This window comes from Saccostrea echinata, unplaced genomic scaffold (genome assembly GCF_033153115.1).
Source record: "Saccostrea echinata isolate AGI-Se365-2 ecotype Australia unplaced genomic scaffold, CSIRO_AGI_Sech_v1 ptg000002l, whole genome shotgun sequence".
NCBI classification, from domain to species: Eukaryota; Metazoa; Mollusca; class Bivalvia; order Ostreida; family Ostreidae; genus Saccostrea; species Saccostrea echinata.
This window is the reverse complement of record NW_026889751.1, coordinates 28,853,331-28,867,431: the sequence shown is the minus strand read 5'-3', so window position 1 is coordinate 28,867,431 and position 14,101 is coordinate 28,853,331. Positions and strand designations below refer to the sequence as shown.

General features: G+C 34.4%; 1 protein-coding gene across 1 annotated transcript in view; it reads left to right on the top strand.

Annotated features, from left to right (window-relative positions):
- The window catches only part of LOC133176531 (myosin-I heavy chain-like), a 43,882-nt gene extending 35,057 nt beyond the window's left edge, over positions 1-8,825 (top strand). The window contains exons 32-43 of the mRNA XM_061311651.1: positions 607-729; positions 1,097-1,263; positions 1,515-1,591; positions 3,291-3,372; positions 3,511-3,589; positions 4,457-4,554; positions 4,638-4,757; positions 5,004-5,071; positions 5,245-5,413; positions 5,717-5,800; positions 5,998-6,117; positions 6,288-8,825. Coding sequence (XP_061167635.1) covers positions 607-729; positions 1,097-1,263; positions 1,515-1,591; positions 3,291-3,372; positions 3,511-3,589; positions 4,457-4,554; positions 4,638-4,757; positions 5,004-5,071; positions 5,245-5,413; positions 5,717-5,800; positions 5,998-6,117; positions 6,288-6,440 — 1,340 coding nt within the window. The 3' untranslated portion in view covers positions 6,441-8,825. The remainder of the gene's footprint in view (positions 1-606; positions 730-1,096; positions 1,264-1,514; positions 1,592-3,290; positions 3,373-3,510; positions 3,590-4,456; positions 4,555-4,637; positions 4,758-5,003; positions 5,072-5,244; positions 5,414-5,716; positions 5,801-5,997; positions 6,118-6,287) is intronic.
- Positions 8,826-14,101: the final 5,276 nt, after the last annotated feature.

Below are 14,101 nucleotides of genomic sequence, written 5' to 3'. Positions count from 1 at the left end.
TTGAAATCATGAGAAATTAACAGTTTGGGATTGGAGATATACATATATATTGGTCCTAGGTGGCTTTTTTTCTTACTCTACATGTAATAGTAAAACTGTAGTAGATTACGCTTACTTTATATCAATTTAAAATATTATATCCTGTAATTCATGTACAATAATCAGAGGCAGCTGCTAGATTATATTTTATTGAATTATTTTGTCTATCAAATAATAGTGTAACAGATATATTAAATAGGAAGTACACAACAACAGGTGGTTTGAAATATCAAAGTATACCCTGCCGTTTAGTTAAAGATGTTCAGCTGTATTTTAGAATTTTTATTCTTTTCATTAGTTGACATGTGGTTTTTAGATGAATTCACTGACTCACAGTTTGTTTTATATTTTGTTTTCAATTCATTTTAAAACTTTCTGTTCACTATTAACAAAGTTTGGGTTGAGAAAAAATAATACCTCATTCAAATTTCAATTTCTCAGAATTCATATCTCTTGTATGACATTATTTTTATTTATTCAGTTTTCTTTGTTTGACAAATAATCCATAATAAACAAAAAAAGCAGTTTTAACTGATAGTTATGTATGATAACAATTGCCTGTTTCAGGTAAAGATGAGAAGCCAGACATGACGTCACTCATTCAGAATGCAATCCACAAATGTATGGACAGTGATCAGTTGTGTAACGAGTTCTATCTCCAGCTCATTAAACAAACCACAGATCACCCAGGTAATGAGTCCAAGTTTACCCCGGTAATGGGTCAACTCTGTTCTGAGATAAACCATTCCTTCAGGCATGGAACTAAGATACAAATTTGATTTGCATCAAAGGTTAATCACCTGTCAGTGAAGGGCTTAACAAAATGAGTTAACATTCAAGAAAGCTGGAGTTACTTTCTTTGAAGAAGAACACTGTTGTCAAACTTTTAGTTAAATCATGGGGATTATGATAGGGAATGAAAAATTTAAAAAACATTCCAGAAATATTTATTGAATAGATTAGTTACTTTCCAATTTAAACACAGAGAATATACATGTAACAGTGAAAAATTCCTTGACTTGATACTTTACTTGAGTTAATTTTTCAATGGTTACAGACCCTAACAGTGTAGTAAACAAGAAGAACTGGCAGTTAATGGCGGTGGCCTGTAGCAGTCTGACCCCCACCCACAGTCGCCTCCAAAAGTACCTCCTCTGTCATCTCCGCAAGTGTTCTCTAGACTCCACCTCTGAGGAGGGGAAATTCGCCAGGTTCTGTCACAAGGCAAGTTTAAAAAGAGAAAATTCTTAGTGGAAGGGGAACTTTACATTATTTTTTTTAAATTTTGAAGTCTTTTGCAATTAATCTGAGAAAACGTTCTTTTACAAGAAATTTACAATGTACATTTTAATGATATATTTACATCTTTATAGATTTACAGTAACTTCTGAGCCAATTTTATATTTTCAGAAATTACAATATATATTTGTTTTGTTTTGAAATTATTTTTTTTAAAATATCTTTTGCTTTTTCAGTGCTTTACCCGTACTGCTGAGCAGAAGAGAAGAAAGTTTCCGCCATCTCAGAAGGAGATTCAGTGTCTCACTGAGAGGTAGGGCACCAGTTTATAATGTAATGCAGGATATTACTCAAGATCTTAGTGACCAACCTTGTTGCTAGGAGCTTGATCTCTAGCTATCTGGAACAGACTCCTAAATAAGCACCAGTTGTCAAATTGTGAATACAAAATTCATATTCATATTCTTTTTTATAATCAGTTTTTTTAGTAAAAAGTTAATAGAATTTAATCAGAAATGTATTTTTAAATAAACATTTAGTTCCCTGAGATGAAAAAAATATCAAGCATAACGAAAAATGCTAAGTAAGGTTGCCATCTTGAGTTTGGTTAGAGCATCAAATACGAGGGGCATTTCAAAAGTTCTGGCAACTGGTGTGCGGTAAATTAATGAGCGTCATTATCATAAATTGAATTATATCAATCCCTCAAAATAGTCTCCGTTGACCTGGACACACTTTTTCAGTCTTGAAATCCACGTGGAAAATGCTGCCCTATAGTCCTCTTTCGGTATACGCTTCATACACTGGAATACAGCACTTCCGACTGCATGACGACTTTCAAATCGCCATCCTCGGAGGGTTTCTTTGATAACGGCATTCAACCAAAAATCGCATGGAGCTAGGTCAGGACTGTAGGGTGGATGTGGTAAAACGGCAATACCATTTTCCTTTAAACATTTGGTTACTATCTCTGATCTATGTGCAGGTGCGTTGTCATGGAGGAGCTTTATTCCTCTAGTACTGGTTGTTGGTCGGCTCGTTTTATAGTGCTCTACTACCTGAGACAAGACATTCTCTGCATAAAATTGACCAGTAACACTGCTGTGTTCTGGAACCGGAACTTGAGCAACAGGGCCTTTAGAATAAAAAAATAAGGCGTACATTACTCTCCAGACAGACCGGTTTCTGCATGCAATTTGAGGCCTTGTATCATTTTCACCGATCCAAACTTTATTATTGAGCTTAGTTTCTGGTTCAAAAAATATATCCATGTTTCATCACCAGTTACAATCTCATTTTGGTCACAATCTTCATAAATTGTTAGTAACTGTGAAGCCATTTCTACCCGGATGCGCTTTTGCTCTTTCGAGAGAAGATGCGGCACCCATCTAGCACAGACTTTCTAAGCTTTAAGTTTTCCTTTAAAATACGAAAAACTGCTGACGAATTAATGTTAGTTAAGTCTGCTATTTCCTCAACTGTATATCTAGCATCATCAGCTATCGTATTTTGAACAGCGACGATTTCTTTTTCGCCATGTGCACAAACTGGACGCCCCGAATGGGGGTCATCTTCAATTGATTTTCTACCCTCTTTAAATTGAACTACCCATCTTGCTCTTGCTCGATATGAAAGAGCATGCTCTCTATATACTACATCTAAATCGGCTTTTATTTCTGTTGCCGTAAAGCCAAGCAATGAGCGAATTTTGCAATATGCTCTTTGCTCAACAAAAAAATTGTTCTCCTTATCAGTCATTTTTATGCCCAGTATACAGAGTATACCTAATTATGACGTCATTTTAGCAGACCTATTTTGAATGTAAAATGACGTCACTACTAATGCATATTTGCCTAAGCTTTACAGTGGTATCAGAGTCATTTTAATCCGTAACGTAGTTAAAATTTTATATACCAGTTGCCAGAACTTTTGAAATGCCCCTCGTACTTTGTCTGCCTTCTGTACGTAGGTGATTGGGCTTCAATATTTTAGTGAATTATTTTCATTTACAGGCGGCCAATCTTTGAAAAGGTGTTTTTCTTAAATGGGGAGAATAGGAGTGTAGAGTTTGACTCGGCTTCTACCTGTGGAGAGGTGAGATCCCATTCTCTTAGTTAATCATTTATTCTTTCAACCAATAGTCTTGATTTCCTTTTTTAACCACATGGGGGCTTTATTGATGGTAGTAAATGTAAGCTTTTCATGACATTGCATTTCTTATTCATTTCACAGCTGATCAAGACAGTGAAAGCCAAGATAGGAATGCGGTCTGATGCTGAGTGCTTCTCTCTGTATGAGATAGGGCCATCAGGTATAACACCCAGAACCTGGGGTCAATGTAACACAGTAAATGTAACAGATCTTATTACATGTAACAGGTAAAACACCCAGAACCTGGGGTCAATGTAACAGTAAATGTAACAGATCTTATTACATGTAACAGGTATAACACCCAGAACCTGGGGTCAATGTAACAGTAAATGTAACAGATCTTATTACATGTAACAGGTATAACACCCAGAACCTGGGGTCAATGTAACAGTAAATGTAACAGATCTTATTACATGTAATAGGTATAACACCCAGAACCTGGGGTCAATGTAACAGAGTAAATGTAACAGATCTTATTACATGTAACAGGTATAACAACCAGAACCTGGGGTCAATGTAACAGAACCTATTACAAGTGATAAATGTAATAAAATCTATTACACATAACAGAGTAAATGTAACAGAAATAATTACATGTAACATTGGAAATGTCAACCTATTACATGTAAAAGAGAAAAAGTAACACATATTACATGTTACAGACAAAATGTAACACAATCTATTATATGTAATACAAAATGTTACACAACCTATTATATGTAACAGAGTAAATGTAACAGAACCTATTACATGAAACAAAATAAATTTAAAAGAACCAATTGCTTACATGTAAATGTGAAAGATACCATTGCATGCACATAACAGAGTAAATGTAACAGATCCTATTATTAAGTGTAATAGAGTAAATGTAACAAAACTATTGCACACATGTAAAAGTAAATGCAACAGATCCTATTACATGTAATAGAGTAAACATAATTACAGCTTCTTTTGTATTTCTTGTACTTGGTAATGTTATAAATGTTATGGTAAGATAAAAGTTGTATGAAATATTGTCTTGTTACAGAGAGACACATGTCACATGACGAGAGACTGTCAGACATGCTCAGTAAATGGGAGAGACTGGGGAGAGGATTTGGAAAGGAGCAGAAAATGTTATTTAAGGTAACACCCTGATTGTATATATCATAAAATGTCTTGCTTTTGGGGTTTTCATGCCTGCTTACAGAGTTGTCTTCCCTTTGTAGAAGCGATTGTTCATTGATCCATACATTAACCCCTTGGACCCGGTGGAGTGTGACCTGGTTTTTCATCAGTTGATGGGTGACCTGGCTGAAAGCAAGATTCCCATCACTCAACAAGAGGCTGTAAGTTTGTTTCATAAAAGTTTATTGTACAAACTGTTTGTTATAGACTTTCATGGTGAAGAATGCGTTTTTCAATAAAATGTAATACTGTAGAGGGTTTGAATGTACAGATGTATCATTTTAATTGTTTTTCCTCTGGCATCATTTTGCAGATATTTGAGTTAGTGCGTATAAAAATTTCCTCCTTTACAGTAAAACATTGTTACCATCTCATTCTCATGTTCTGAAAAATTCAACACTTTTTAGGTGAAACTTTGTGCCTTGAAAATCCAGTCAGAAATGGATGACCTGCAGTCCCTTGATATTGACTACAGGTGAGACAAGATTGAACTTAGTCAGTACTAAAATGGTCCATGCTCTGTCAACTATTTCTGAGAGCTGCGACCTTACCTAATGTTTTGAGTATTTCTAACAGCTGTGATCTTACCTAATGTTTTGACCTATTTCTGACAGCTGTAACCTTACCTAATGTCTTGAACTATTTCAGCTCCTGTTTGAGGATCCTGCCTTCGTACATAAGAGACTCAGTGAGACTGGAAGATGTAGCCTTTGGTCACAACTCAGTGATGGAGCTGTTACCTAACCAGGCCATCTTAGCCTTCATTGAGATCCTTAAACAGTGGACTCTGTTTGGTGCTCAGGTTTTCAATGTCTCAGTAAGTGTTGAAAAAAAATGTACTTCACGTAGATTTCCTCAACTTTTGTTGGAATGGTTTCAGTGTTGGAACATTTTAAGTAAAGGTAGATCCATTGATCTGTTCACTTAGATCGCAACTTGAAGGTAGGAATCTACATAAGCAGATAAATTTAAAGGATCTATTTTGAATTGGATTGGGTGTTGGAAGATATGAAGATACACAAAATTACATTATGTGTAATTATATCATATATGATGCTGAAATTTTGTAGGAATGCAAGCAAATGTTGACTTTAATAGACTGACTTGTTTTGAATTTCAGCAAAACTACACATCATCTCTTCCAAAGAGCCTCCTACTGGCCATTCATCAGCAAGGAATCACTCTCATGGAAGTCAACACTTTTGTAAGTCTATCAGAACATTTAAGAACCTGTTTGGTTTCCTTGATATAAACACATTGAAAATTTTATTCGAAAATACAACTGAATTGTCCATCTTATTGAAAATTTAAGAAAGTATATACTGAAATAAAAATATACTAAATGCATTATATGTATTTAACTTTCAGTTTATAGGTCTAACTTTCACTTTCTATTTATAGAGAACTCTTGCCTCCTATCAATATACTGAAGTGGTCCACTCAAGTCCGGCCATCACCAGTATTATGATTGTTGTGGGTCACGTTGCCAAGGGAATCAAATACATGTTTACAACAAATCAGGTCAGGATAACAACATTTTTAAATGAGCTACTAAGTTTCATAAGTGATCAGTTTAGTTTAAATCAAATGATGTTATGGTTTTACACGTAAATTGATGTATATGTATATATACATGTTAATCTATGGATTGTTTATAAACTCTTTGAACTGAGGTGATATTTTTCTTGCAGGCTTTTGAGATTGCCCACCTGATAAAAGACTACATCACGGAACTACAGTCTCGATTCCTGATCCCTGCTCCCCAGAGCACTGATATTAACATGAATCGTGCCTCCGCGGTGTTCTTTGACGATGCTTCAAGTACGCTACAAACACTAGTGTAGTGTATGTAGCAACAGATCAGATCCCAAAATCATGCTGTGTTCATTAAAATATTTCCAACAAATAGTCTGACTATAAGTCAGAAATGTATGAGTTTATATGTCTGAAGTGGATATTGTGTCGTGTCTCAATGTTTTAAATAATCAGACTGTGACGGTCTGCTTCCTGTGCAATCTGATCATGTGATATGTAGTGGGCGTGGCACTATGCTAGGTGTATCAGACACATTTGTTTGCTAGAACTGGTGATTTTTATTGTTTGATTTCTTGTTATCTTTTGCATTTGTTTGAAATACTCTTGCTGCTTTTTTTTTCCTTTGTGGTGTCGTTGCAGCAAATTATTTTTACATTTTGTATCAAGAAGAATCTCACAAGAACCATTATCACGTTAAACCAAAACAAAGAGGTATGATAGCAGTCGTAATTTGTCCATGGCTTGGTAGATTATAAGTTTTGTGCCTTATCTTAATGCAAATTAATGTTGTCAGCTCCATATCTTGATTTTCCTTTTTAATTGAAATATTTTGTCATATCAGAGCTAATTACATGTATCAATTCTCTGCTGCTTTAACAACTCAAATACCCAATTTACCATAAAAATATTAGCAAGACGTTGCTCAAATACCATCTGACAGCCTCAAATTCTGAACCTCAGGCCTATACTAATTTTTTTTACATCCTCTATATTTAAATTTTTGATTTTTTTTTTTTACTCAATTTATACAATGTACGTCATTTATGCAGTAATAAAAGATGGCCTTTTGCAGAAGCTTGGTTAGAATTACAGATCATTTTTCTGTACTCTTATTTTCTAGTTTTAGGAAAACTTTGAAGAAGATTGATTTGTGAAGATATTTTATGTTTTCTCTGTGTTATTGACAAAGGTGTGATGAATTTTCCTTGGACAAGCCGCCAGATAATATACACTTGCTTATATTACAGTTTGAAAAACTAAAAATTATGTTTGAAAACCACACATTTGTACTTTTACAACGTTAATATCAAATTCAAAGGACAAAGGAAAGAAATGTTTTATTTCTTAATATTGTGTCATTTATGATATGTTTCTCAGGCCAGATTGACCATTATTTTAGTCATGTAAATTACACATGTAATCATGTCAATGTCTCACAAACACATTCTCCATGGTTCAAAACCAATCATGCATCAAGTTTTCTTTGTGACCCAAATATGTTGAGAATCAGCATGGTATTTATTTTATCCATAATGTATCTAGTCAACATTTAATGCCAAATATTTTTTCTTGCAAAATCCTTGAAACGGGGAATAATATTGCATCCCTTTTTGCATTTGCAGGTTTTCAATTCAGCATTTCATATTATTGTATACACTTACATTTTAATCATGCTTAGAGATTAGAGTTTGTCAAAAATTCTTTTGATATATATGTACATGTACTGACCATATTATATAAATGTAAAAGTAAGAGACCAGTTATGTACCAAGAGTTATCATTACATGTCAAATAAAAAATGCCTGCATGGGTATGCAACCAAGCCTTTGAATCAAGATGATAGAAATGATTTCTTTTTTTCTTTTTAGTTTCTTGATATGCCAAATTAACCATTTTTGTTTACTGACTTTTTTAATTTTAATTTTATATTATTTAAAATTTGATATTTGATCTGAGTAGAGATTTCTCTTCAAACCTGTTAGCTTGTGGGCCAATTACATGTGGATGCTGTATTTTCCTCTTCAACTCCACTGTGTTTCAGTCGTTTCAGTACTTTGATTTTCTTTTGATAATGATCCAAACAGAAGCAATAGATCTGAATAATAAAGGTCTTGTCTTCCAGGGTTTTGCGACAGACTTTATACATTTCTATATTTATTGTTGTTTGTACTTATTTATGCAATGGATATTGTTTTTGTTTACATTTGTTTCTCTGTATGTTTGCATTATCTTCTGTAATTTCCCTTCAACTGGACATTGAGTACACATTGTGAAAATAACTTTATCAGCTGATCCAGAATGTTCTAAAATTTTGTAATGCCAACCAAGGCATTTCTTTCATGGAGTGTTTTCATGGAAATGTGATACACATTTTAACATCACATTATTGTTTAAGTCTAGTTGTCTTGTAATTTGTAAAATAAAAATCATATTGCAGTCTGAAAAAAAGGAGCTATTGGAAGGTTTGATTATAATCAGACTGATAATATTGAGACCTTCTTGGGTATGAAGCTGATTTTATCTAGATTCTATTTCCAGTTACACAGTATCGATCAATGGTTGATACTGCTCTATATGCTTAGGTCCAGTTGTGGAGCAAGTACTGAAGACATATGATGGCTCTGAGTATTGTGCAATAAGTAATAAGTAAGGAAGTGTCTTGTACAACCAATAAATATATTTTCTTATGAAAAGTTGTTTTCTTCTTCCTCACTGACAAATTAATTTGGGTTTCATGCCATGTTCCTCCTCATCTTAATGTGAATCTAATACTAGATCTGATCATGCAAGATTCCCCCCCCCCCCTTAAAAATATATATTCTGAACTGCAACTGGTTTTAACCTTTATGTAGCATATACTTGGGTGATTTTCCACCAGAACAAGCATTCTGAGAGTATTGCATTAGCAATACTAGTCCCCTACCGGCAACTGTAATCTGGTTCCGTTCCCGTTAAGAATTGAAAATGCCATAATTCCGTCAAAAATTAATGAAGCGGGACGAAATGCAAACTTGATCTATAACTTATCAAGGTAAAGCCACATACCAAAAATCAGCTCAATATCTACAAGCGTTTAGAAGAAAATTGCGGAAAACCCGTAAAAATTGAAAAGGCCGTAATTCCGTCAAAAATCAATGAAGCGGAACGAAATGCAAACTTGATCTGTAGCTCATCAAGATACACTTACATACCAAAAATCAGCTCAATATCTGCAAGCGTTTAGGAAAAAAGTGCGGAAAACCAAGTGGGACAGACTGACAGACAGACAGAGGGACAGACAGACGGACGGACAGACTCAGAGGAAACCTATAGTCCCCTCCGGTTTCACCGGTAGGGGACTAACAAGCAGTAAGTGCTTTTCTTAGAGATCCAAATATTTTTTTTGATTATGTGTCTTCTCCTCCTTAACATATGTAAATATGGATTAAACCAGGTAAGCTAATTATCATTATTGATTATCCTAATTCCCACTAACCATCCTCTGTTGTAAACTGTCTTTGCTAATGAGGAAAGAATTTCCAGAAAATGTTAATCATTTATGTCTCGTAACTCTTGTGAAGAAAATATGTAAGTAGAGAGTTACACATACTCCAACTGAGTTTAGATAATAAGGTTATAGTTAAATACAATTACAAGCACATTTGTGTCTTTCACTAATTAACAATTTTCAATTGCCAATGAGTACATGACTAATTAAATTAGTCATGTACTCAATGGAAATTGAAAATTGTTAATTAGTGAAAGACATTTCTATGTTAAAGTATCAGTAGGTTGGAACAACTGCTTTCACTATCGGTGCAACAGAATCAGAATTTATCCATTTCAAAATAAAAGTACATAAAATTAAACTGATAAAAGAATCGATTGTTTGCATCAAAAAATATTAAAGCTCCATGTGAGGATCGAACCAAAAAAAAAAAAAATGTGCGACTCCGTTGCATTGGACGGGTAACGCATCATCGCTATACACACGATATTGATTTTAAAACGACTATGAAGCACCGCATTTACACATTGGATTTTTTCCCCAAAAAAGTATATTTTTGATGGTCTCTGGGTCTTCTTTCCATTTTTTTTTATTTTTTTTTTTATAAATGTTTGTTTATTTCTTTGAATTAAAAAGCACACAAATAACGTTTCAAAAATCATGGAGAAATGACCCAGGGATGGATGGCAAAGTTTTTGAAAAACATGTTTAAAAATGTAACATTTGTACAAAATGACTCATCTAGCCAATTTTCAAGTTATTTTTCAGCAAATCAAAACGCAATATCAAGAAAATATTTCCCTTTCCTATTTCACAGGAACCCGATACATCGAAAGAATGCTAAAATTTGATGTAATTTTAACAGATCTATGAAATTTTCACCTTCCAAATGCACCCAAATTCCTGCCGAATGCCAATCTAAAGTGCCCTCGTTCTTTTACACAAAGCCCAATTTGTCCTAATTTTTAGAAATTTGCTAGGGCATGTTTGTGTTGTTCTATGTTTAACGAAATAAATAACCATTTGTATGTTTTAATCCAGTATTTTATTGAAAGGGGGGGGGGGGCTCAGATAAGGGCTGCAATATTTTTGTCTGCTATTATGGCTTGGTCCAGGAATGTTATTATTAGACTGAACAAATGAGTTATACCAAGGTTAAATTATTAAAAAAAAAAGGTTGAATCTATAAACACCTTATTTATACCAATCTTTTGGCAGTAGGAAGTAAAGGGGTGCTGGGTATGAATTACTAGTAATTCATATTCAAAATCATGCTCTAGATCTCTCTGGGCCGACTTCATTTGTCACAGATCGGCGTACGCCGAATTGCGCCGGTCATATGATCGGCGTAAAACGGCTAACTGGCAAATGAAGTAAACCGGCGAAAACAAAAAATAATTATACTATATAACAATCAATTAATTAAGATCTATCACTTTTTACGTTATGTCTTAGCGAAAAAAAGGTTGGATAATTAGAAATGTAATGTTTAAAAAAGTCATGGAATTGATGAAAAAAATTATTTGTAGAAAATAAGAACGGATTTTAAATACACGAATGGAGATTTGTTCAAGAAAAGTAAACAATTAAAGAATATGCCGAATTGGTAAAAAGTATCCTCATTTTATAAGTTGTTTTATCTTCCCGCCATATTTCTAAGACCGGCGAATTGCTCGCCGGTCATTTCAGACCGGCGAGATCGGCGTACGCCGGCGAACCTTCCCCGGTCAAATGAAGCAACAAGCCGGGTTACCAAAGGTCAAGCGGCGCATTCGGCGTACGCCGGTTTGACAAATGAAGTCCCACCTCTGTGTGTGTGTGTGTGGGGGGGGGGGGTGCTTTTTAATTTTTTAAACTGGACAAAACGAAGGAAAGCATAACTGCAATGAGATAATATGATCACAAACAGTTAAACCTCGTTATCTCGAATTCAGTGAGATCGAGAACTTTGATATATCCAAGGATTCAAAATATTGAGGTTAAATTATTAAAAGAGTAAATGATTGCATTTGGGACTTCCAAATCACTTCGATATATCCATAGTATTCTAGATATCGATGTTCAAGATACCAAAGTTCAACTGTACTTACTCAGCACCTACCTAGCAATCAAAAAGAATTGCCGCATGCAACACAGATCCGACTTTAAGCAGAATTGTTTCAAAACAGCTATAGACTCAGTTGTTGCAGTCAAGATATATACTTTGTCCTGAAATCTTCATATGAAAGGAAAAAAAATTAGCAGAAAAATATTTCTCCAAAATATCATTATTAACATGTACAACATAATTTTCTTCCAGACTGACATTCAGGGTTCCCCCACCCCCTGTAGAAAACATGGACCCCACCACCACCACCACCAGGAAACAGTTTTCTTTGTTTTGTTTCGTTTTTTGTTGTTGTTGTTGTTGTTGTTTTTTTTTTTTTTTGTTTTTTTTACTTTTATATGTTTGGGAAATGGATTTTACGTTGTTTTTTTTGTTTTGTTTTTGTTTTATTTTATTTTATTTTTATTTTTTTGTTTTTGTTTTTCGGCTTTTGAAGAAATTTTCTGGGTTTGATACGTTTGGGTACGAAAGCCCATTGAGCTCATTTTGGTAGGTAAAAAAAAATATTTTTCGCGTTATAACGCGAAACTTTCTCGAATGAACGCGTAAATTTCGCGTTATAACGCGAAACTTTCGCATTATAACGCGTAACTTTCGCGTTATATCGCGTAACTTTCGCGTTATAATGCGAAATTTTTACGAATAAACCAGGAATTGTTTGCTATAAAACCGAGACATTTGCACAAGTCCCCAGATTTAATGATTTACTGCATTCCTTATAATGACAAAAGAAAGACTTGTCCGACTGTATTTTGAACTTGGACTATCACAAACTGAAATTTTAAGTTTTCTCGCAATTGTGAATAAAGTCATTATTAGTAAATCGACATTGAAAAGAACGCTGAAAAGACTACGGCTTACGAGAAGAAAAAATTATTCTGATGTATGTGACGTTGCCTTATATATTTTGAATGAACTACAGAATTCGGGGCAGTGTCATGGCTACAAATGGATGCATAACAAATGTTTGCGCTCTGGATTAACTGTTTCTCGAGACACAGTGTTTCATCTTATGAAAGTTTTAGACCCAGATGGAGTTATGGCGAGGAAAAGAAGAAGACTACATAGACGGCAATATGTCAGCAATGGCCCCGATAACGTGTGGCATATTGACTCTTATGATAAACTGAAGCCTTACGGCATAGCTATAAATGGATGTATTGATGGATTTTCAAGAAATATTATTTGGTTGGAAGCCAACTCAACCAATAGCGATCCAAAAGTCATAGCTGATTACTATATAAAAGCCGTGCAACGCCGGAGGGGATGTCCACAAAGGGTAAGGGCTGACATGGGGACAGAGAATGTATACATAGAACAAATGCAGAAATTTCTGAGACGCAATCATGTCGACGCTCACTCTGGTGATAAAAGTTTTTTATATGGGAAAAGTACGCATAATCAAAGGATTGAATGGTTTTGGGGGATCCTAAGAAAGGAAGTCGGGCAGTTCTGGATGAATTTATTCGCAGATATGGCCAACTGCATTGGAGAGACTATCTTCTGTGGAACTTTTTTGGACAAAAATTTAGTACAATTTTGCTTTATGGACATAATTCAGGTAAATATGAAGAGTTGAAACGTTACTTACAGATAACATAACATATATATCTATATACATGTACTCTCTTTCTCTCTCTCTCTCTCTCTTTTCCTTTTTTTTCCCTTTCCTTCTGATTTTTCAGCAGAATTGCAGTAACCCGATGTGAATGGTAAGAACATAATTAAAAAGAAGACAGTTTGAGTATTAAGCTTATTTTCATTTTTATAGAAAGACTTGGATAACTTGGTGGAAATTTGGAACACACATACTATATCTGGTGGAAAAGACATACATGGTGCAAACAGACCAATTATGCTCTATACACTTCCAGAATTATATAATAAACAACACTGCCTCTGTGACGCAGATGAAACAGAAATCAATGCGTGCTCGGAAGAAACTACCCCAAAATCCGAGTTTTCGTGTGATGAGACTGTTCGAGACCTATGCCTTGTGCTGATGGAAGAAGATGGATATGTATTTCCGAAAGATTCCGAGGATGCAAAAAAGCTATACACCCATCTTAGGGAAAAAGTGTTATCGTTGCTCTAAATTAATTAATACACTGTGATAGTCACTCGTTTTTACAGCCATTATTTTTATTTTAACAATTCTACACAGAATGTAAGGTTGTAATGAACATAATTGACCAAAGTAAACATAACGCAATTTCACTGCTTTGAATTATGTTAATGGTTAAGTAAAATACTTGTCTGTATGTAGAGAAAATAAAATGAAGATATTTTTACGAGAATAAATATTTCAGAAATCAGCTAATTTCTCAGTAACCCGAATAATGTTTACCAGGTAAAGTGGGAGAACTTTGTAAGAT